Source organism: Anser cygnoides, chromosome 9 (assembly GCF_040182565.1).
Source record: "Anser cygnoides isolate HZ-2024a breed goose chromosome 9, Taihu_goose_T2T_genome, whole genome shotgun sequence".
In the NCBI taxonomy this organism is placed as follows: Eukaryota; Metazoa; Chordata; class Aves; order Anseriformes; family Anatidae; genus Anser; species Anser cygnoides.
In genome coordinates this window covers 26,604,660-26,628,374 of record NC_089881.1, presented here as the reverse complement: position 1 = coordinate 26,628,374, position 23,715 = coordinate 26,604,660, and the positions used below count along the sequence as shown (strand labels likewise).

The following is a 23,715-nucleotide window of genomic DNA, read 5'->3' as shown; positions in this document are numbered from 1 at the left end:
AGGCGCGCGCGCTTCCCGGGGCGGAGGAGCTGCTGTTGCAGCCTTGTGGACCTCGCTCAGCCCCGGTCCACCTGGCTCCCAGGGTGTGCCCCGCAGCCTGCCCGACCCCGTGCCACCGGCGGGACGAGCTGATGGTGGTGAGCACGGGGATGCTGGCACAGCCCGCTGCGAGCTCCTGACTGCCGGCTGCTCCTCCCGAACGCTGTCGGCTGCTTGCGTGGTGGAGGCCCCCGGGCCCGGGGGAGATCACTTGCAGTGTCCCAGTCAGCGTGAGCTCTGGTGGGGACTCTTCAGGACTTTTTTCTTCCCTTGAGTAGTTTAGTCCTTAGTCAACTCTTTCTCACGCAGCAGATTCTGCGTTGGTCCTTTATTACTCCTTTCTTCTTGCCTTGGCTTTGGAAGCTCTCCTTTAATATTTCCTCCGGTCGGGTTGTGTGTCCCACAGCGTGAAATAACAGCCCAGAGGTGCTGCCTGAACTGTCCGAAAGAGGATTTCACCTGCTTATCGGACACCCTGTTAGTTTTTTTTGATTTTTTTAGATTTGCAAGCAGCCAACATAAATAATTTTGAACAAAATTTCCTAGTACCTTAAGTTTTATTCATGCTTTATTAAGCAGGCACAGAAAGTGCTGCGAAACTGAGTTTTCAGCTTCGTGTCTATTGCTCGGTTCTGTCACACGCGAGTCAGTTAACGAATGTTTTCTGTTGTGCCCTCCCTTAGCATGAGGGAAGTGAGAATCTAAAGAAGTAATGTTTTTTGTTTTGTTTTTTGAGAAAAGACCTAAACTAGGATAGTATTTGAATTTCTCATGTTGATATTTTGAAAAGGGATGGGAAGCGCTGCAGCAGGCTTGACCTGTGGAAAGGAGGCTGCCGCTGCCGCCGCAGGCAGCGGAGCGGAGAAGCCGAGGAGCTGTCGGCAGGTAGCTGAGCGCCGCTGCACAGGAGCAGCCCTGCAGCTCTCCTGTCCCCTGGCAGCAGCCCCCTGAGACCCTGCTCCAAGGCGAGAGCACGCCCAGCTCTGCTGGACCTGCCTGCAGCTCCGCATCGCTGTCCATCACGTCCTTGTGTCTTGTCGGGGCCCTCGGGCTCGGGGAGAAGGCGTGGGAGGCGTGGGGCTCCAGAGCCTTTCATGTTGGGACGTTAGTGCCACCAGGCAAGCAAAAGCAGCTTCATTCTGATAACGTTTTCTCTGACATTTGACATTGTCTGTGTTTAAAAACAAACCCTGTACATTGTTTCACCAACCGTGGTCCATGTCAAGAGCGGTGCTGTGGTTTGGGCTTGCCAGTGGTGAAACCACCCTTGGGTATGAGTACTTCCCTGTCCCCATCTCTGGAACAGATGTGTGCACAGGTTGGCGTGGCCTGCACCTTCAGTGGTCACCCTCTTCCTCCTCCTCTGTAACTGCACATGATGCCTCTTGTCTGGCTTCAGTGTCTGGCATCGCCAGTACAACCCATGCATTTTTTATTTGTTAAGCAAATTTTTTGCCGTTCTCACATTCTCAGTAACTATTTTAGGTGAAAATATCAATTTTACTGTCTAAAGTATTTCTGCTAGAAAGTAGAAAGGAAGAACTGGTATAATATCAATAAGAGTGAAAAATGCATTAAAAATGAAATGAAAATAAAGGAGCATTACTAGAGTGAAGTAATTATTGGAATTTGAGCCATAAGGGAAAAGAGCTTCTCTTGGTTAATGAGAACATTCTTTAAATTACAAGATATTGACATTGGATTTCTTTAGTTTCTGTTGACCTTAAGAAAACAAAACAAATTTAAAAAAAATAATAAAAAAACCCAAATCCCTCTGAAGTGAACCTGATCTCTGTGTGAATCCAGGCTTTGGACATTTAAGATAGATGTTAGTAAGCTGAAATGAAAAAGCTGTACATGTCTGCACATTTCTTAATGAACATCCATGGTCAGATACTCAAAGATACATTTTATTTACATGCTATACAAATACTCTCAGAAATTAGCAAAAGTCTCTGTGTGGGTGACTTCAGACATCGGTGTATTCATGATATATGCGCACTTCTGACCGTCTGACGCTCTGAAGTGACCTAATGCTCTCGCTCCTGGTTCTCATGTTTGATTTTCTGAACAGCCTTCGGGAAAATGATCTACACATGAAAAAGTAAATTATTGGATCCAGACAAACATTGCATGCAGAGAGGAACAGCGTCATTTCCTTACAATAATACAGGATTTTATGTGCAGAGTCATCTAGCAGCTTGTCTAGATGACTAAAAGTAAAGGGTATTCTGCACAAATGGTACGGCAGAAAACAAGTGAAAAATACAGCCACTACAACCCTTATACTTTGATTATGCTTTCGCTTTCTGCTTGATGAGCTAATGAATTGCTTGCTTGATTTATAAATGTACCTGGAGATTGCAATATAACATCCTATTAGTACTATCAGGACCACTACAAACATGCAGGTATTGATGTAAATGACAGCTGTATGCCATTTGACTCCCAGGGGTGATTTAAGTTTTATGCAGTCGTCTATGTTTTTCTTTGTCGGGTAGCCGTTTGTAAGAATCAGGTTTGGCAAAGCTAGGAAAGCCATAACTACCCACACACAGGCAGATAAGATCTTAGTGAAGGTGATGCTGTACATCCTGGAGTCTCCGAAGGGCTTCACTACTTTCAGGTACCTGTCAATACTGATGAGTCCGAGGAACACAATTGTGGTGTACATGTTGGCGTAAAATAAAACCGTGGTGTATCGGCATAGGAACGAGTTGAAGTGCCATGGTCCCAGCTGGGAGTCCTGAATTATCTTAAATGGGAACGTCAGTGTCATGAGGAGGTCTGCAACCACGATGTTTTTGAGGTAAAATATAAAACTTGTTTTATTTCTGATGTGGAAGAAAATCCATACTGCTAGGCCGTTCAGCAGGATGCTTGCCAAGAAAATGACGAGGTAAAGCACAGGCAGAACAATGGTCGTGAATTCGTTCTGCGTGGAGTTCCCAAGGAAGCCTGTCGTGTGATTCGATGCGGTATTGTTGTCTTGGCTCAGATGGTCGTCTATAGGAGCTGCGGAAAAGAACAATTTTGAAGTATGTTTTTAGTGTTTTATAAATGGAGCAGTTTTAGAACTGTCCTCTAGAAAATGTCACTTCTCTGGGCAATCCCGGAGGCTGCTCAGGTCAACCTGCTCAGAAAACCTGAACTTGAAACAGCAGTCCTGAGTATTGCATGTGTTAAAGTAAATGCATCTGTGGCTTTTTAGCCTCTGAGCACAATGGCTGCTGCTTCCTGCTGGAGCACAAAGGTGCCTCTGCCAATACTACAACAGGAGAAAAATGCAGTGAGTAAATGAATGTCCGTTTTGAGCAGTTCTTGTGATACTCATAAGCACCCCTCCTGCCCTTTAAAAGGATTCAGTGAACTTAATATGCCGCTTTCGTGCTTTGTACCATGCTATTTTGTATGAAGATAGTCGTAAGTTAAAGTTGTAAATGCTTAATGCTTTCATCCCTTCTTACCACGCCTGCTCCGGTTTTGTTTTCCTAACAGTTCAGGAATAATTCTTTCTTCTGTACATTACCAAAGTTTTCAGGAGAGGTGTTTTCATACAAGAAACTTGATAAATGAGCTTGATAAATGTGAGGATAATGGGCGTTTGCAGTGACTTTATAAAATCCTGCGCTAGGTCACCTAATCAGGGAACGAAGCAGGGCATGTGCGTTCATTTTGTAGGCCTGTGCTGCTGCCTCTCCGCGCCGAGGTGCCGGCACAGGGAGGGTGCTGGCAGCGGGGTTATCCCTGCTGTACGATATCCCTGAGTAGGCCGTAGGACGTTACTGACACCTGGGTGTGAATGTTGTGTAGCAGTGCAAGGAGAATTAATGCAAGAGCGGGGTGTGCACTCTTGGTTGTCTTGGCAGAAGACAACGTTTGAGCTCGGTTGGTGTTTGTCAAGAAACGGGACTCTGGAGAGTCTCTTTGGGCCTATTAAAATGATAATTTAAAACTTAATTTACTTAAATGTATTTAAAAAGCACAGCCTCTGGGGATTTTAAGGTTTCACATATAAATATTTGTGAGCAAACTTCAGATTGTTATAAATTTTCTGTTTAGTTTTTTTTTTTTTTTTTTTTTCCCCATCAAGAAATTATTTGTGCTGTGAACTTGCATGGCGAACTGGGACTGCAACCCACGGGGGCAGCACATGGCAGCATTCAGACAACCTTTTCTGAAATGACTTATTTCTTTAAAACGTTGGTAGGAACTGGTAGTAATACAGTAAACGCTTCTCAGGCACTTCAGTTTCCAACATTATTTTACCTGGCAGTTTTCCATAGGACAAATTGTACCCCATTATTTGCGGTGCTGTAGGTCGTCAGCTGGAACGCCTCTCAGGAGTCCCACTGGCGGCCGCAGGTCCTGGAGTCAGCAGGGGCTGCGTCAGCTCCGCATTCTGGGGAAAAAGACTGAAGTTAAAGCAAACCAGAAGTTCCCGTCTTTCTCTCTGCAGCATGGAGAGCTCTGGGAAGCAAGTATTGGCCAGAATTCCCTAGGAAGGGACTGAGGTGGAGCTGATGGCTGGCCTCGGCGGGCTGCGCAGCTGCCCTGCTGTTAGGGTCTTCCCTACCGCTGCTCGCTTGGGGCTGGGCATCTGCTGCATCGCTGCAGGCAGTCCTGCCAGCTTAGTTTTTGTAAGCCCATGCATTCACTGTAAAGCTATTTCCCTTTTTCTTCCTCACTAGCACAGCTGTGCTGGAGCTTTATTGCTGTAATACTTAGAAACATTACTCTAGCTTCTAAGCTGGGGATCTCTGTGGCCACTTTCTATCTCCTTTATTCCTGCACCAATGCCTTTCATTTAATGAAACCTTCCCCGCCTCTGATACTTGTCCCTCTGTTTATAGAGGGACATTTCTGTATTTACTGAGACTTCATTTATTGTGTTTAAGCGATCCCAACTCTTCTCTCTTTTTTTTTTTTTTTTTTTTTAAGACTTGAAGGTACCAGTCCTTCTCTGCATCTGCTTCAGTTAAGATGATTTTCCTTGAACCCCATTGACAGATATTGTTCGCTGTTTTGCAAATGAGGTTTAATAAAAGCTTGTTTCATGGTGGTTTGGTTCCTTATCACTGCTGAAACACCTCAGGTAATATTTTCTGGGGTTTCACTTCCTCACTCCCTCCTTATGTCTGCACCAGGCAAGTGGCTAGCGGCCACACTGGGGTCAGCTCTGCCACGCTTTGTCCCCTCTGCTTCCCAGCAGTTGGTGCCAGTGGGTAGCAAACTTGCATTGTCCTCAGCCTCATGATCTTGTGGAGTTTGTCCAAGAAAACTTCATTTAAAGTTTGTTAACTTCTGTGAAAATATGTTGTATTCAACTTCTTAAAGCCTGTTTTCTTTCTTTCTTTCTTTCTTTTTTTTTTCAAAAAGTTGTACAGGAAAATGTAGTCTGACTAATGAGCCTCTAATGACCTGGCCATGAATTGGTCCTGGCTTTGGTACTGAGCAGGTGCGTATCTCTACACCACACTTTTAGGCTTTAAAAATCGCGTAGTGTACAAGGAGATGCAAACATGCAGCCCCCGTTCCTGCAGCAGGCAAAGCTTGTCTCCCAACTACCGGAATGTGCTGGCTGGAGGACTTCGTGCCTTTGGTCTGCCACTACCGCTGGTTCCTTACTCTGTGATAAAGGCTTGGCCTTATTCCTGACAATTCATGTCTGGATGTCCCGTTTGTTTGTTTTATCTTGGACATTTCAGTGCCTGATTCCTGACAGTAGCTTATTTTCTTTTTATAGACTTTATTTTTGAGCTTCTCATTTCTTGAAGTTAAAAAGCTTCATAAAGTAAATTTGACAGTATCAATTTATAAGGCAACATCCCAGATGATTTGTTTATTCTTGTATTATTTGAGTGCAACGATTTTTCCTTGTTTCACTTTCTGATTACCAGTTTTGATAAGAAAACTAGAGCTAAATAGTTCACACCGCAGCAGGACCTGACTGCTTCTCCTATGGTTGTGAACAGAGGATAAAATTACTGATGTCTTTTTGCAGATCTAAATTGTTTTACGTGATTATCACTGTATTAGGGAGAGGGAGTGAAAAAGTTTTAAACAGTCACTAGATGGCAGTAAAGCAAATCGTTACATCTTAAAGCCTCAGTAAAAAATGTGATTGGTATTTTAGGCTTTTTCTCAGTCTGACTTCTTTTGGTATGGCATTATTTGTTATTGATAAATATTTGTTCTGATAAAAATTGGGGTCCCTAATGGGACTGTTGGGTATTTTAGGTATTTTGTCTTCTATTGAGGGATGTGCTGAGAAGCAGTAGCCTTCTTCCTAGGGAATAAGAAAAATCTCTATCACTCGTGCTGTTGTTTGTAATTCACAGCTATCCCTTTTTACCCAGGAGGCACTGAGATCAAAAGGACAAGTGATTTTATGAAAAGATGCATATCTCTCTATCTTATGCAAATAGAAGCCTATTTCCCTGCATTTCAGAGTTCCTTTTAAGTCTGTGTAATTCCTGGTCCCAGTCCCTGGAAAGCTCCCTGCTCTAGGCTCTTCAGGCAAGTGCATTCCCAGATCCTCGGCATGGAGGAGTTGGTGAAACGCCAGTTGTGTTGCCTGAGAGCAGGGTGACGGATGGCTCCGGTGTTCCCGGAGTAACCCTGGGAAACGCTGTAGGATTCGATGGGGCTGAAGATCAGATCTGTGCTAAACAAGCTTCTCGTGGGCCGTCAGTTACTCCAGGTCCCAAAGGAAATTGCTCTAAGTTCTGTTAAAAGAGGCTTGTGCCCGTTTGCGCCTCTGCCTCTGTCCTTTTAGGCGGATGTTGTCACTAAGAGACTGCACAAGTCTGACAACAGGTCAACACATTTTTGTACAGAAACAGCCCCAACGCTCTCCAAAGGTTCTGTCTCCTGACTTGCATCCAAAAAAGAAATAATCCCAAAAGATGTTTTCTGACACTGATGACAAAGCTCCCTTGCTGCATGTGATCTCAGCCTTGCTTTCTCTGGGCTCTCCTTTTAGCTTGCACCATTCACTTTCCCATCTGTATCCTGGGGTTTACTGTCAGCAGAGATGGGGCATCCACAGCAGCTTAAGACTTTAAAGCCCCTGCTCTTTGTGGACCTTCCTGGTTTCCTTCCTCACTGCGGACAGCATTCTGTTTCGTATGTACTGTGTTTTGAAGGCACTAGTCTGAGTGCTGGGGTTTAGTCCGTAATTTTATAGCTGAACGTTGCTGCATGGGACTGACTGCAATCACTTGGACCAGTGATGTGTAAATCAGTGCCACAGAAGGCTCTCCCCAGACAGGCATGTATCTTACCACTCTGGGGCATGAAATACAGTCCCCAGTCCCTGATGGGCCCAGCTGTGCCTGTCAGGTTTGATGGTATCAGCGCGGCTCCCGTGCTTGCCCTGTAACAGGTCTGCTCGGGTGCAGTTTGCTTATCTCCCCAGTCCATGCAAAACCTCTGCTTGCTGAAGCAGCCCAGCCACTCGGTCCCCGTGCTCTGTTCCCCTTCCAGGTGCAGCAAGGACAGCAGAAGCAGCAGCAGCCCTTCTCTTAAGCTTTTCAAGTCAGCACTTCTTTTAGCAGATCCCGTATGGGCTTGCTGATTCCTGACCAGAGCGCTGGCCGTGAGAAGTCCCTGCCACGTGCATCTTCCTGGCTGCTGAAGGTGTGAGAACAGTTAGATTGCCCAGGGAAGTACAGGTCACCTTGAAACCATAGTGGGAGCTTGCTCCTTCTTCTTGCAGACCAATTAGCCCCTGAATGGATGTCTCTGCATCATCTTACTCCTGATGGTTTTCATGTTAAAACATATTCCAAAAAATTCCCAGTAAAGCATGGGCTGGAAAAAGCAAGTGAACTGTTCACAAACTGTGACAGCTAGCCCATGTTAGCAGCACCGTGTATCCTGCCTTGCCAGCACAGCTGAGCTCACAGAGAGGCCTCCGTGCGTGCATGGGGTGGAGGTTAGAGAAGACACCTACTATTGGCTGCCCTAATTATGTGTTACAGACTTTCCCTTACGCTATTGTAGCTCTGAAGCTTTAATATTTCAAACAGGTTTGTGCAGGGCAGCAGAGAGGTGCAGGCATGATGGTCCTTGCTGCACAGAATTGGTTGTGTGACCAAATTTCTGGATGCACAGAAACAATCCTGCTTTAGTCTCAGAAGTCCAAAGGTGTTCGGTTTCCCATCAGAGTCTATCAAGCTAAGGAGTACTGTGATAGAGCACATTAAGTGGCACGGCTTTGTTATTTACGCTGGTAGGGTGAGAGATCAAGGCTCAACAGAGTCAAACCTGGTGTATCCCTAGGCTCTGAGAGCTCTGGTTTTTCTGATAAAGACCACTGTATTGTAGACTTGAGGAACTAGATGAAGGTTATCACCTATGGAGAGTTCACAGTTTTTCACGTAGAACCATAAAAGTTGGAAAAGATCTCCAAGGTCATCTGGTCCAACAGTCCCCCTACCACCAATGTCACCCACTAACCCATGTCCCCAAGCACCACGCCCAACCTTTCCCTGAACATCCCCAGGGATGACTCCACCACCTCCCTGGGCAACCCGTCCCAGTGCCTGACTGCTCTTTCTGAGAAGAAATGTCTCCTCATTTCCAACCTGAACCTCCCCTGCTGCAACTTGGGGCCATTCCCTCTAGTCCTATCACTAGTTACCTGTGAGAAGAGGCTGACCCCCAGCTCCCCACAACCTCGTTTCAGGTAACTGTAGAGAGCAATGAGGTCTCCCCTGAGCCTCCTCTTCTCCAGAATAAAATGTTCTCTTGGAACGGTGAATGAAGACTGTCTTCTCTTCAAAGAACATTTTAAGGTATTTTGTAATCGTTCACTGATTATGCACTCCAACAGAGACTTTTTCACTTGTTTGAATGTGGTATTTCTGTGCCGGATAAGGTTGGTTTTTAACTCTTTTTCCAGTTCTTTACACATTTCTTCTGACCAGTTTCATCCTAACCATGTTTCTCCAACGTCCTGCCTCACACTTCCATACAAATGTGTTCTGCTTGGATCCTTAGAAGCTGCTCCTTTATTCAGGTAGCTTTTTAAACCAGAATACTTCTTGTCGTTTATACATTTGGTTGGTTGTTTTCTCTATCATTCCCCTAAAGGCTGTCAGTTGCAGCAAATGCAGGTTAATTACATGCTGTTTTACAGATGAGGTAATCCTGTACTGCTAATGTTGATAGACTGGTTTATATGCATGACTGATAGAGCCTCAGATGAGAAATGAAGTAATAGGCTGAATGGCATATTTCAGTGTCATACGGGTACAGGATGACTGCATGGTTTTGCTGATGACTAAGGCTTTGAGTTGCCTCACTATTGAAAGAAATTCTGTACCCTCAAATCTAATTATTCTTCTTTCGTCTCTTATTTGCCACTTCTCAAAAATTAGAAAATTCTCTTTGTGAACTTGAACGAATATTCTAGCTCATAGGCCTGTGGAGTTAAGTGATGTTTGTTTATTTAAGCACCTAACTTCTTGGTGTCACTCCTTGCCAGTCAGTCTGCATTTGTCAGCATAAAGTCTGGTAAATGGCAGAATTAAAGCAAGCATTAGAAATGTGGGGCAGTTTATTCAATTTGTACTTGGCTGGCTGCAATTATGCTCTTTTCTGTTGCCCATCAGAACCAAATCACTGACAGTTAATTGTAAAGATTTGTGGAAAAAAGACACTAGTGCAGGCTGCAGTGTACTTGCGCACACTGCTTCTGCAAGCTGACAAGTGGCAGGTGCGGAGCCTGTGTACATGCTCTCTTCGGTGTTTCCAGCCACTCCTTTCCTGCATCGCTTGGGCAAGCCTTAATGTTATCTCTTCTCTTCTCTGGTGTTTCTCTGGTATTCTCTTCTGCCGTGCTACTGGCATCAGCGTGAGCGCTGATGGAGCTCGCGTGGTGCCAGGGCACGCGCCGGGCAGCCTGCTGCTGCCCATGGCACTGCTCGGCGGTGCCCGCTGCGTGGGCAGGAGGCACCGGGCGCAAGCTGAAGCACGAGGCCGCACCTGGGCATAAGGAGTCGCCGTTCTGCAGTGAGGGCGGTCAGACACCGGCACAGGTTGCACGGAGAAGAGGTGGAGGAAGGTGCCCAGCAGTGGGTGCAGCTGCCCCTACCTGAGCAGGGCCAGCCCCGGGGTCCCTGGGGGCCCACCTCGGCTGGTTTCTAACTCGGCGATAGCGAGCTGGGTTGCTCGCTGCTGCCTGCCGGCCAAGGGCTGAGCGAGCCAAGGGGTGCTGCCTGCCAGCTGCCTGCCTGTCCGGCTGGGCCGGCTCTCATGCCGGCCGCTGCAGCCTGGGGACTGCTTCAGTGTGGGCTGGCTGGGAGGAGGTTGAAAGCAGCCCTCCTCGGGGAGCCCTCGTTGGGGTTTCGTGCCCTCTGCTCCCCCTGCCCGCCTCCCTGGGGGCCTGCTGGCAGAGAGGCATGCCAGCCGTGTCTGCTGGTTCTCTGTAAAGCAGAAACGCTGCTGCACCTAACCAGCTGGATTGCAAAGAGGCAATAAGAAGGTACAACCGTCTTCAGCTGTGCCATCTGCTTAGTCATACCCACAAACAGGAACCAGTGCCTTGGCTCAGAAAGCTGCTTGTCTGCCTCAGTATCTAATACAAAACCCCCTTCTTGGTTTTCAGGTTCCTCCTTGCACTTCCCCCTCCATCCCAGACTTCTCTCTCACGCGTCTCTGAACAGCAGCACATCCCGTCCCCAGACGTGCTGTGGTGAAACTCGCTGCCCTTCTGCCTTCAGCTCGTGGCAGAGCTGTGTCTGGCTGACCCCCTGTCCTGCCCTATCCATCGGTCTTCAATAAAAGACAAGCGGCAGTAATGGTTCGGGAGCGGAGCTGTCCCGTGGAAGGCTGTGCCCAGCGCTGTGCCGACACCTGCTCCGGGGGAAGCCGTCCCCTCACACGGCTAACGGGGACTTCCTTCTCCACGGTCGTTTAGCTCAAGAGCTGGCCGTGAGAAAAATTCTCTGTCAGCTATTCTTGTAAACTGCAGAGCTTCCCACGTGCAATCACTTACTCAAGTTTGGGTTTTAGTGCTTCTTAAGCCTTTGTACGTGAAGGTAAAAGTACCATACCTGTGTCCAGCCAGTTTCTGTAGCAGAGGGCAATCTTGTGCCAAACAGAAACAAAGTTCTGATTCTAAGCCTTGCAGGTGCAAATCTCAAATACTGAGAGATACATTTTCTTTGGTTTTGGTCAGTGTAACTTTGTGAAGCAGATGTCCCCAGCTCTGCAGGATACGGGCTGCCGGGCGCATAGAGGGCTGCGGGCACTCAGGCCAATTACGCTTCTCTTGAAATTTTTAATCTGCTACACTCAAAAAGTGGGGGGGAGAGTGACAAGATTCTAGGCATCGGTTCTTTGGTGGCCAGCACTTTGAATGCCATTTCTAAAGCAGCATAATATGAAGCGTAGTGCTAAATTTTGTTTCTCAGGCTGAAGTTGCTTTACACGAAGGTTTAGGAGAGAACTGCCAACAAAGGCACCCCACTGGGCAGCAGGTAAATGGCTGTTGGTGGCAGAGGAGTTAAGTGTTGCAATTATTACTATTATTATTATTTTTATGTGAAAATGAAGAGAGGACAATGCAGTGGTTGGCAAGTTGGGATAATTAATGTTTTTTTTTCAGTATGGCAGCCTCTAATTAGGAAGGAGGAAAGGATTAACTCTGGAATGTTTCCTTTGTTTCTGTCGAGAAGATGCTGCTGATGGCTGTTTCTGGTTGCGCAAAACCTGCCGATAGTAGAAGCTGTATTGTAGCCCTGTTAAACTGCTTTCTCTGAACCCCTGTTAAGAATCTGCCATGCAAGATGCAGCTTCCACTGGCTGCGCTCTGAGCAAGGCTTGGTGAGGAGGCAGTTCTGAAGCTGAGCAGCGCAGTCCCAGCCTCTCCCCCAGCACCACCACTGGGTCGCCCTCTGCCTCTCCATCTCTTCTCCTGGTCCCTGTCACAGTCTCCTTTGTTTGTCTGGCAATTGCTTTTCAGCTCCTTAAAACGCCAACCCATTTGTTTTGGCTCTCTCAGTGTCTTTGTCCTTGTGCCGGGTGTCTTGGATCCTTCCCCTCACCACACCACACGTCTTAGCTGATCTCTCACATCATGTCAGCATCTGGATGCCAGTGATGAGTATGAAGCTGGAGACAGTTTCATCCTTTCCCTTCCTGTCAGCAGCTTGTACGTGCTTTTCCTTTCAACTGTCCTTCCTGGGAATCCATGACCGTTGTGCTGATAGCTGTGGAAATCTTTTTTTTTTTTTTTTCCTCCCCCTCTCTATTAACTTCTCTCGTTTCATTTGTGATGGGGTAAGAGAAGGGCCCCCTTTACACAGTCACAGAATAGGTGAGGTCGGAAAGCAGGCCTGGAGATTGGTTGTCTAATCCAGCTCCCTGCTCAGAACAGCATCAGCTGCAGCCAGATACCCAGGCCCACGTCCAGTTGGTGGGAGGTGGTCGAAAGCCTCTCTAGTCAACCTGTGCCAGGGCCTTCCCACCGTCACGGTTGGAGGGGTGGGGGGGGAAGGTTCAGACAGATTTACTGTGTTTCACCTGCCCTGTCCCTGGGCACCGCTGCACAGAGCCTGGCTGTGTCCTCTTGTACCTCCCTGCAGGTATTTCTGGACACGACTGAGCTCCCCGTGAGCCTCTTTCTCTGCGGTGAGCAGTCCCAGCTCTCTCAGCCTCCCCTCATAGGGAAGAATGCTTCAGTTTCTTAATTACCTTTGTGGCCCTTTGCTGGTCTCTCTCCAGTAGCTCCATGCCTCTCCTGTGCTGGGGAGCCCAGAGCTCAGCCCCATCCTCCAGGCGTGGCCTCAGCAGCTCTGAGCAGAGGGGGGGTCACCTCCACCTGCCGGCAGTGCTTCACCTAACACAGCCCGGGAGGCTCTTGGCCTGTTTTGCTGCAAGGGCACTTTGCTGGCTCAGGTTCAGCTTGTCCACCAGGTCGTTCTCTGCCCAGCTGGGTGCCCCAGCATGTCCCAGTGCCTGGGGCTGTTCCTCAGGGGCAGGACTTTGCATTTCCCTTTGAACTGCAAGAGGTTCTTGTCAGCCCAATGCTCCAGCCTGTCCTGGTCCTGCTGCATGGCAGCACATCCCTCTGGTGTATCAGCCGGTCCTCCCAGTCTGGTCACCTGCAAACTTTGTCCCCTTTCCATCCAACTGGATTGCCGTTCTTTCGCTGCTTGGAAGATGCGGTTTTTAGTCCCTTGCCAGGTCACGTTTCTAGTCTTCCCTTCTAAGGGGGAGGCCAGAAGCAGGTTCACGTTTACATGTACTTGCCCAGAATAACTTAAACTTTTCCCTCTTTTAATCTCTTCACAAGACTCTCCCCCAGCCTTTCTATTCCTGTTCTGCTTGTGTTTTTGCGGGCTCTGTTCTTGGCACAATAGGCAGCCTGGAAATTTTTGTCAGTTAATTTCCTTTAATTCCATGGGCTGTTCCTTACTTGTCCTATATACTTTATTATCCTGAAGTCAGTCTTTTAAAAGTTAAAAACGTTTTATAAACACAGCAGCTGAGGCAGTAAGCAGTCTGGTGATGAAGTTTCAGCAGTTGGTGTTTGCGTGGCCTTGAGCTGCCTCCCGAGGAGCAGGCAGCCGGCGTGGGGAGCTGCTGCCGGGCTGGGCAGGCGGCCTCTGCCTCTTCCAGGTGGAGACCGACTTGGGGCTGCTGTGCTGGAGCTTCTTGCACGCTAGGCTGTGAGTGTGGTTGTTGGCTTTGTGCAACAAAACAGTAAGCTGAGAAACTTGAAACTTTAAAAACAGTCAAGATGATGTCTAGGTCTAGAAACAAGAATGAGGATGTGTGATTGATTGCATTGTACCTTCATCTGTTATAGCTCTGGCTATTGTACACTTGTCTTGTCTCTCAGGTGTACAGGGGATGCTGTGAAAAATCTTGTAGTTAAAAATAAAAGTGCTGGTACATGTGTGTAGGTAATGTCAATTATTTTTATGCAATTCTGGCCTCACTTTTAGGTATTTTACTTTGCATTGAAACAATTTCTAGTATTTTTTAATATGCAATTCTAGTTCGCATTGCAAAAAGGGCAAAAAATTCTCATTTACTGTAGTCAGCTGGGTTTTTCTGTGCTTTAGTATATATTGCTGTGACATGGGACTAACCATGCTGGCTACTTGCAGCAAGACCAGTAGTTCAAAAAGGAAGGAAAAGGACGTGGGGATTTTTGGGTATGACTGGGAGAAGTTCAGCCTGTTGCAACCCTGATTTTTCATGAAGTGTTCTCAGCCTGCCTGCCATTCTCAGAAATCGACAGACTGCAAATCCCGGGCATGGTTTCAGCATGTGGGACCCAGAGGGCTTTTCTTCGTCGTCTGGCCCAGCTGCTTTGCCAGCTCCCAGCCATTCCTTGTAGTGGCAGAAGCCGCTGCTGCACAGAAGGTGATACAAGGCCGATTTATAATGCTCCTTATCAGTTGTCACTTCCTTGTGTCAGCAACATTTTCCCCAGTAAAACCAAGAACTTGTAGCATACTGTGATAACTTGTATCTCTTGAGGTTTGGTGTTGGTCAAATGTGGAAACCTGCTTTTGGTAATGCAGGGCCTGGTTGGTTGTTTGTTTGTTTTTAAAGAAGGTACTGGGGTATTTAATGTTGGGAAGGGTTAAGACAGCTGAAATGTGGGACTTTGCTCACTTCCTCTAGTACTTTCTTGGCAGCGCCTGGGTTAGTGTCTCTGGCAGCTTGGTGGAGCACTGGCGTGTGATGGCAGTGTGGTGATCAGTAGCCACTGGTGTACGTCAGGCACGTTTTCACTTGGTTCCAGAATTTTAATAAGTATTTCATGCCTTGAGTTTCCTGCTGCAGTCTTACCGCAGGTGCCTGGACTGGTTTTCCCTGGCACTCATGTGGCTGAAGAGGAGGAGAGGAGGCCCTTCCGAACTCTGCTGTGCAAAGCTGAGCTGCGACTCCTCGTAAAAGGAGGAGGACTCTCCCGTCTGTTACTGCCGCTGTTGTCCGGGTCTCTCTCATCCCAGGCTACGTGCAGCAAGTGTGGCAGGTTTCCCGTCTGAGACGAGCACTGGGCCAGCGAAGGGCCGCCTTGGCAAACGCCAGCCGTCGCCACGCAGCCGCCGCCCGGTGCTCGGTGTGGGCCCGGGCGCCTGCCCAGAGCAGCCGGCGCGGGTGCGTGCCGGCGCAGGCCGGGCTGCGGGCGCGGGTGCCGGGCGAGCTGGTCTCCCCGCTCCTCCCCGCCCTGCCCTGGGGAGGCCCCGGCAGCCAGGGAGGGCGCGGAGGGTGAGACAGCAGGGCCGTGCTGGGAAATAAACCCTCCGCAGGCGGGCAGGCAGGAACCGGCGGCCGGCTCGGTGCTGCTGAAAATGGGCTGCTTCTTTCTCACACGCCCCTAATGCAAACAGATGCTTTCTGCCTCTAAAATCCCTTTACGCCCTTCAGCTTCTCTCTCGTGCGAGAGCTGATCCTTGTCGTTCCCCACCGTGGGGTTGTCCCCGGGCTGGAGGTCCTCCCGCGCGGGCTGCAGCCGGCAGCATGGCGGCCCTGCAGGGGGAGGCCTGGTGGTGCAGGGGAGTGAGAGCGGGGTACGGGGAAATGCCGGACGGCTCCCGGCCAGAGAACGGCCGGCAGCTTCCATGCGGACAGGGCCTGCGCTTCTGGAAGTGAGGTAGTGACCTCGGCTGAGTGTTTCCTGGTTTTTTTAACAGGGAGATTGCAAAGTGTTTAAAAAGATGGAAAAAAGTGTGAAGCTCTATCAGAGCAAGACCAAGCCTATGCAATGAGAAGACAAACGGATGTCTGCAGTCCCCATAGAGCACAAACACCAAGCCATTTTTTGAAATATAAAATATAAACTCTTTTAAACCTTCAATTGCACTGCTGTTTTCAGTTGTTCGTAGCTAAGAATAATCACTTCAATCTAAAATACTTGTTAAATGACATAGTTTTTTGAAAGTACCCCATATATTTCCCTAACTTTGAGACTAATCAGACGCGTAGTTTGAGTTGCTAGTTCAGAGCTATGTGGTTTTTCCAGTGAACCTGACAAGTTTTAACATGATCGGAGTGAAGTATGAAGGAAGAGAAACCTTCATTCTGTATAATGTAATTAAGAGAATTCACGTATGCTTTCCTTTACTGAAAGAGGCAAAAAGGATAGAATACAAACATTTCACATCAAATTCAGATGTTATATTTACTGAATCTTACTTGATATGACTTTAAGCCCTGTCAAGACATAAACTATTAAAACCGTGAACCTTACTGCACTTTGAATAGTATGTTAGAAGGAATAACTAAGAGAAATATATATAAATTTTTGCCGTTGGGAAAAAGATAACAAGTGACGTTTGCCATTGAATGAATAAAAGATTAGTTAAGTCTCACTGTTTGAGACCTTTTCACATTTTTAATGGATCTGATATTCCGTTTATGGTTCCATGTCCAGTTTTCAGCAACTGCATCTTAATTCCCGCTTTCTTTTCAGTTAAGGGTGATTAAGAGCAAGAAGATTTAGAGAACAACTTATCAAATGCTTTTCAGACCATCAAAAATCACTTACCTGTCACCATTGTCGCCTTCCATTTGCCTCTTAGCTGCATCTCGAAAGTGCCTTAGACTCCTCCAGAGTGCATCTTGAAACTAAAATAGTCATGAGAGTATTTCTCGCGATAAGGTACTTAAATAAACCATATCTGGAAGTAGGCTTCTTTGCTTCCAATTGCTTTTTTTTGTGGTACCTGATCAGAGAGGCAAAATTCCCCTGGCCAGGAGCAACTGGAGCAACTGGCTCTCTCATTCCCGGGAATGACTCACATGCCAGGGTAGGCGAGCGCGCGCTCCCCGCTCACTTCCTGGCTCCAGAGCAGCTCGAGCGCCCAGGACGCAGACAGTGATTCACCTGAGAGGTGGGTTGGTGCCTGCTCAAGGCAGCAGCCGTCCTGCAGGGAGACGTTGCGAGCAGTCTGAAATCACGTTGTACTGCAACCTGTGCAGCCGTGCCTGTGCCTTTCGGTTAGTGCTGTTCTGTCTGCAGGGTGAATGTGAATTCAATGCGATGTGTGTGATGTGATGTGTGTAAACTGAAAACTCTTGTGCTGGGTAGATGCAAATATCTGCTAATGAAGATTATCATGTCAATTATTAATTTAACTATATTTAGACATCTTTAATGTTGTACTTTGAACAGATTCTCTCTTCTAAATAGCACGTAGGATGAAAGTGAAATGTTAAGTCTGTAACTAAATATTCCAGCTAAAATGACTAGACTGTCTGTTTACTTCATACTTTGTGCTGTCACGGTGTTCTTTGAGACTCTGACTGCGGGCCCGCTGCCTCCTGCAGTCCTACTGCCACCGGTCGTGGGTGTACACACGTTTAGAGGAAGATATCTTAGTGCCTTAAGAACACTGAAGTAACCCCAGAAGTAGTTACATCAGGACAAAATTTTGCTGTGTGTCAGTAGAGGACGAAGTTGTTAATTTCCCATTTCTGCAGCCTTCTTGAATAGAAAACAGTTATAAACAATACCCTCTCTCCATTAAATCGACAGGAATAAAAATAATCTTCCCACTATTAAAGCAGTGGCTGCCAAGTCACGTTTATTGGACTTCTGTCTGTTCTGCCTACATTTGTCCATACACTTTTTGTTTTCTTTTTTTTCCTCGAAGCTCTGAGTAATTGAATCCCCAGCGCTGCTCTTCTAACACTGGAGGAGGTCTTCCGCATAGGTCCCTTTGACAGCTGCTTAGAGGCCTGGGAGGAGCTGGAGACGGAGCAGGAGCCAGACTTACCAGTTGGTGTCCCCATGCTGGTGAACTGCTTCCAGACTGCGTGTCCAGGGGGAATCCTGTGATAACTTTCACGTTTCTGCTCTCTGCTCACTAGCAGGCAAACCGTAAAATTCCCTCTTGCCTCAGGACCTCTCCCTTCAATCAGATACAGTCCCTGATCTTAGGAGACTTCTGACATGGCTCATCTTTGAAGACCAGCTTTTGCAAGGCAAAACAGATGATGCAAATGAAGCCAGCAGGAACATGTGTTATGTTTATCATATGTTTTTAGATTTATTACTAGAAGTTGCAAAACTGATCTCAGGAGATGGAAGTTCTAACGTTAAGCGATAGTCGCTATTACATGCACACGGTGGAGTGCCTGTATCACGTCAGTGGAGGATGAAGAAGGCTTTTTCTGCAGTTAGGTAGAGGAGACTTGCCTAGATTTCTGCCTCTCTCAGACCTAGCACATGGCTAAGTAGAACGGTGTGCCTGCCACCATTTCACCTTCTTTCAACTCTGCCTTGTGTTCCACAGCTTAGCAGCTCCATGTGTGATTTTTTTTCCTCTCTCAACTGCTTTTGGGTTTCTAGACCAATGGTGCCTTCTGTTTTCTTTCCGTATGTGGTTCACCTCCTCACTGGCTTTCAGTCATTTTCCACTCTTAACGTTAGGTGTTCAGATCTAGGTCTTTCTCCTCAGTGGAGCTAGTGTGAAACAGGAGCGTGTTCCTGACTGATGGCCTGGCATGCTGCTCCCTCCAGCTGAGAAGTTCTCCAGCAGAGAAGGCTGTGGCAGCCACCCCAGGACGTGCTGGTAAGTGCTATCGTCAGTGCAACTCAGGTACAGTACAGCTCGCTGCATGTCCACGCAAACAGCTTCATTTCTCAGTATTAGATCTCCTCTGAGGTTCCCTCTCCTGTCTCTGTAAACCACTGCCTTCACGCTCTGCTAAGTGGGGACGGTGCTCTGCTGGGGAGCAGACAAGGCAGTTTGTGTTTCTTGCCCTTTTCCCTGTGGCTGAACGGTAAGTGGGAGGCTCCAGAGCTCTGAGAGCACCTGCCTTGGTTTACCATGCTCTGGATGAGTGTTGTACGTCAAGCTCTCTGGTTGGCTTCCAGCACATTCTGGTTTACTTGAGGGCAGGTAATGTGCAAGTTTTGTGCTGATTTTGGGGATGGCCTTGTCTCCTTCCTTTTGAGAATTTGGGGGATTTAATTTGAATAAGTTTCTTTGTTTCTTAGCTCTCTTGGGGATTTCTCAGATCTCTTCCTCAGTACTAACTGGTGATGCTGGAGTCAGCTCTGATTAGACTCAGATTTGCATCTTACCCTGGCACCACTTTTTCACCGCTGTGGTTTCCTCTGCCTTTGTCAGTGTCCAAAGGACCTATAAAGTAGCCTTGTTGCAGCTTAGACCTGTTAGTGCCTCTGAGTTTAAGCTCTAACAAGGTGATTTCTCAGTCTTTTCCCTCAGGTATTACCAGTGGTGATTTTTAGTCTGTACCTTATGGGGCCTGGTTGTGCAAAGGATTGCAGCTGAGTAATGTCATGGTCTGTGACTGCTGTTCTGTGCGCAGATTATCTTCAGGATGTCTCAGGTCAATTTCCTACGCGATGTTGTCCACTTGGCACTGCAGGTAGTGCATCCTTTCAAAAAGCTGCTTGGAGAGCAGGCTAGCATGTAAGTGGGTTGCTGTTGGCAGGTGCATGGGTCCTGGAGACAAGGCACACGAGTGAGGTTCATACTCACAGTCCTGGTCTGCCAAGCTGTGTCCGCTCTCCGGACAATTCTCCACAAGGGAGAGCTGGGTGAAGCTGAGTCCTCGTGCTGGCTTCTCACAATCTAGGACTTCACCAGCTTGCTCAGCTGTTCGCTGGTCTCAGGCACAATATTGCATCCTCATTTCCACACCTGGAAAATTGGCTAGGATTAGCCTCTTCAAAATACCCATCTTTCAGGAACCTGGCTCTCGAGCTATGTCTGACCGCTCACCCAGATGCTGACGTGGACACCTACCTGTTGCAGGCCACGTGGTCCTTCAATTTTCTTGAAGAGAAATGCTGTCAGTGTGACATTTGTGAGGAACGTGGCAGATGTTGCAGGAGAAATCTGCCTCTTGTTTCCGTTGGGATTTCTTGCAATAGATGGTCCTACTTGGGATGCTTGGACAACCCAAAATTCCAGGATCTGAAGTCTCTGCTCCTCTGAGGACCTCTTAGTTTGGGCACTGAACAAAATGTGTTGGTCTTGCTGTGTTGGTCTTGCTTGCAGCGTTTGTGCAGCCTGCCTGGCAGCATGCACTGCAGCTGCGGGGAACGATACGCTCCCGTCTGCATGATTTGTGCTCTTCTTCAGGTGTCTCTAACAGTGGGGTTGTCTCTGGGGTCTTAAACAGCTCTGAGGGATATGTCATGGGGAAGAAGGGAAGAGAGTAGAAGGGAAAATAAAAAAGTTTAAAACAATTTCTCGTAGAGATCCAATAGTTTAATAGGCGGTGCCCTGTATTTTTCTTTTTCAATATGATGCAGTGGAACATTAACTTTCCTTTAAGATCTCTGTATTTTGATATATCAGCGGAACTTAATGGATTAGAAAGCACTGTCATAGCATCCCGTAGCAGGCTTTTAACTCAGATGTGTTTTTTGGCAGCCCTCGGACGCGAGCAGGTCTGGACTAGCCAGCACATAAAAAGGAAATGCTACAGAGCTTGTCGTAAAAGCAGCACCGCAGAAATGTGAAGCTGTGGTGTGAAGAAATGCTGAGCGCTAACCTGTAACTTTGCTATTGTTCACATTATTCAAAGGCTGGATGTCCCTTTTTGTATTCTGGTGATTACAGAGCAACTCTCAGATTACATAAGAGCCAGAACAACTTTATTACAGCAATTACTGTGTTGCTTTATTCTAAAACTCCTTTACTATCACATTTGGCGGTACAAGCTATGGGTTTATTTTTAAAGCAGATTAGCCACCTGGATAATGCATGAAACTAGCTTTTTTATTTAATAAATAAAAATAGAAGAAGGGAACTAACTAAAGGATTCACTTTTATAAAGCTCATTTCTTCTTCCTTCATCCTCGAGCTCCTCACATTGTGTTGACAGATTACCTGAAGGTGCACGCCGTGGCTGGCGGATCCTTTCTGTAGGTGTAAGGCAGTTCTAGAGCCTTTAGTCTTCACATGCACCCTGCTGGCCCTGTGTGATTGTGTGTAGTCGTATGGGTAATATCTTGGTTGCTTGGCTTGGCTTCCCAGTTCTTATTCATGATGCAAATTGTTTTTTTGCATTTCTAATTAACTGAGGTAGTGGTGTTTGCTGTGAGAGTTTTCTCGATGCTCAGAGTCATATGAGCATTGTTGGAGAGGGTTGTATTGTGGTGCCAGAGAGCCAGGGCACGAATGAAGCGCAACATTTGTCTTTAGGTGTTCAGGTGTTTATTGTCCCTCTGAGAAGAGGCAGCCTGATGCAAAACCTAAAGGGCTAAAATGGTGGATATATTAGGCAAAGGTATAACATATTTTATTTTTCTTAAAAGCAAGTAAAATAATAAGTACAGTTGGCCTTTGTGGACCCAAATAAGATTGATTTCCTACAAAACTTGACTGCCTGGTGCCCTGTAGTTCCCCTTTTGGTAACCCATCAACCTGTAGAAAAATGTAGAATAAGCATCGATAGTTTTCACATGAAGCCAGGAGCTTGGGAGCCTGGAATAAAGTTCATTTGTCTGAACAAGTTTTAGGCCTGCTGCCAGCTTTCTAGTTTCTAGGTTGTGTGTTGTTTGTAGTCTGGAGCACAAACAAGCCAAGTAAATGAAAACTTGGAAGTGGAAGGGAAAAGCCTCACTGCTGCATCATGACGATGACGGACTGCAGTAAGCATGTTTAAGGTTGAAATGTCACGTGTTTGCTCTGGCTTGTACAATTGCTGAACCTAGAAGCACAGGTTTCTCAGCGGCTCCAGGGGCGTGAGTGTCAGTACCAGTCTTTCCAAATTATGTTGGGAGAAAAATCAGATTTTGAAAAATGGTGACTACCATTGAATTTGCTGGTAGACTAAATGGAATCACACAAATTCCTCAGGGGCACTGAGGAACTCTGGAGAGCCCGGCCAAGCAGCTTCCTGTGCCGCGCTACTGGTACTCGCTGCGGTGGTCCAGCCTGCTGGCTTCCTCATCTCCGAGACAAGCCTCTTCCTGAAATATCTCTGTTTGTGTAAGATTTAAAATATTGTGTTAGCCTTTTTTGAACCTGAAAAAAGGAGAGACCTAAACGTTGAGATATTTTAACTGTTACAATTCTTACTTCTGTCTGGAGTCAGGGGTCTAAAAACTGACGGAAAAGAAGTGCAAGATCCCAAATGTTAGAATTTAGGGGACTTTTCCTGAAAGCGATATCCTTGCAGTCAGCTGGCATTTCTCTGTGGCAGATTTTGGTAAATCTGTCTCCCCTTTACCTAAGAAGCCGCCGCTGAGAAACAGATGATTAAGACTCCTCTGAAACCTTTGGCACACCCCGTATTTAAGGAGCACCTCATCCCATTTTGTGGTTACACCCACCCTTACATACAGGCTCTTGGTGCTTAACTGCGTGTGCTGCCAGGATGGGTTTGTGCACAGCGTGAAATAGGAATGTTGTGTTCCGAGCAGTAGAAACGACAAGTTTTGTGCTAAGTTCTGCCCTAGTGTGCCCAAAGCTCAGGAACGCAGATTTCCTCGGGAGGTTGCTTGCTTGAGTATCGCAGCTGATTTAAAAGCTGTCTTCCCCCAGTGCTGAGCTTCAGCCACAGCATCAATTGCCGTGTGTGTCAACAGGCTTAGTGGAACATTTTCAGACTCCTCTGTACTTTTCTTTATGCAGTTGCTACAGTAGTGAGTATTTTAACAACTAAAATTTAACATATTTGCTTTAGCTAAAGTAGCCAGATTAATCCTGTTAAACACTGAATGTGTGTGGGAGAGAAGATTTAATTCCTGAGTAGTATTTAATCCTGAGAGGAAGACACTGTTTGAGAGAACGCTGATTTATAGAGAAGTTCAGAACCAGTTGGAAGCTGACCGGGGCTTTCCAGTTTCCAGTTGTGAAAGGGTCTTATACTTACGGAAAGTATGTAACGTGCCTAGTAGAGAAGATACAGAGTTGAAATTGCTAAATAACACATCTACCTGTGTGGTAGAGGCTGGGGAAACCTAAAGGCAGATGTAATTAATACACAGTAGTCTAAACACAGCTTTGAAAAAATCAGGGTGTATGGAGCAACCTACGTGATTGCATTAGGCTTTTGTAAATATTTAAAGTTATAGAAATAGCGAACAGGTAGTAATCAAAGCATCTGGCACACGTGAAAACGACACAAAGCTAGCAAGAGAGCTTAAGAAGAAGTGAAGTTTGTTGGTAACGTCCGAGACGGTTTCTCAGCCAGGTGCTGGGGACTCTGCCATCTCTGTCCCACAGTGTCACCAAGCAGAAGGGCCACAGGAGGTGAGCGTCCAGGCACAGTGCAGTGGGGCAGGCGGGGTGAAGGCGGTTACAAGAAGCTGTAGGGGTGATGGAAGAGAGCAAGTTGTGGTGCTTTCCCTGAGGCCCCTTCTGCAATGCCACATCGCCTGGGCAGCGCATGATGAAGAGGTGGCCCCTGGGGTGGTGGGTATGTCAGGGACAAGTACCAGTGGAATAAATGTCAGGGTTTTGGGTTACAAGCAGTTTCTCTTTAGGCACGGTAGATTTGGACTCCCCTGGTGGGATGGCTAATGGAGAGGTGAGTAGCACCATGAGCCAGCTGGAGCTGGATTTTTGAGTGGGGCGACAGCGCTGCTTGCTGCCTTTTCTTCACCACTCAGCACTGGGAAGGGTGAACATGCGACCGAGGGGACGCTCCTCGGCACTCCCTGCTGGTGAGCAGTGAGGTAGGGTGCGTGCTGCACGGCTCAGGGTTTTTGCGGGG

At 47.2% G+C, this 23,715-nt stretch overlaps 2 protein-coding genes across 23 annotated transcripts in view; one reads left to right on the top strand and one right to left on the bottom strand.

Moving 5' to 3' along the window:
- MED12L (mediator complex subunit 12L) overlaps window positions 1-23,715 on the top strand; it is a 145,626-nt gene that overhangs the window by 64,198 nt on the left and 57,713 nt on the right. The window lies entirely within an intron of this gene.
- GPR87 (G protein-coupled receptor 87) lies at window positions 1,936-16,781 on the bottom strand. Its single transcript, XM_013199266.3, has 3 exons — window positions 16,559-16,781; window positions 4,309-4,441; window positions 1,936-3,054 (listed from the first exon to the last, which is right to left on the bottom strand). Exons 2-3 carry the CDS (start codon window positions 4,340-4,342, stop codon window positions 2,009-2,011), a joined length of 1,080 nt encoding a protein of 359 aa, XP_013054720.2. The 5' UTR covers window positions 4,343-4,441; window positions 16,559-16,781; the 3' UTR covers window positions 1,936-2,008.

Coding starts and splice junctions, on each gene's coding strand:
- GPR87 (XM_013199266.3), bottom strand. CDS start 4,342: ATGGGGTACAATTTGTCCTATGGAAAACTGCCAG. Junction 3,055..4,308: donor GTCCTATGGAAAACTGCCAG/GTAAAATAATGT, acceptor TCTTTTCCGCAG/CTCCTATAGACGACCATCTG.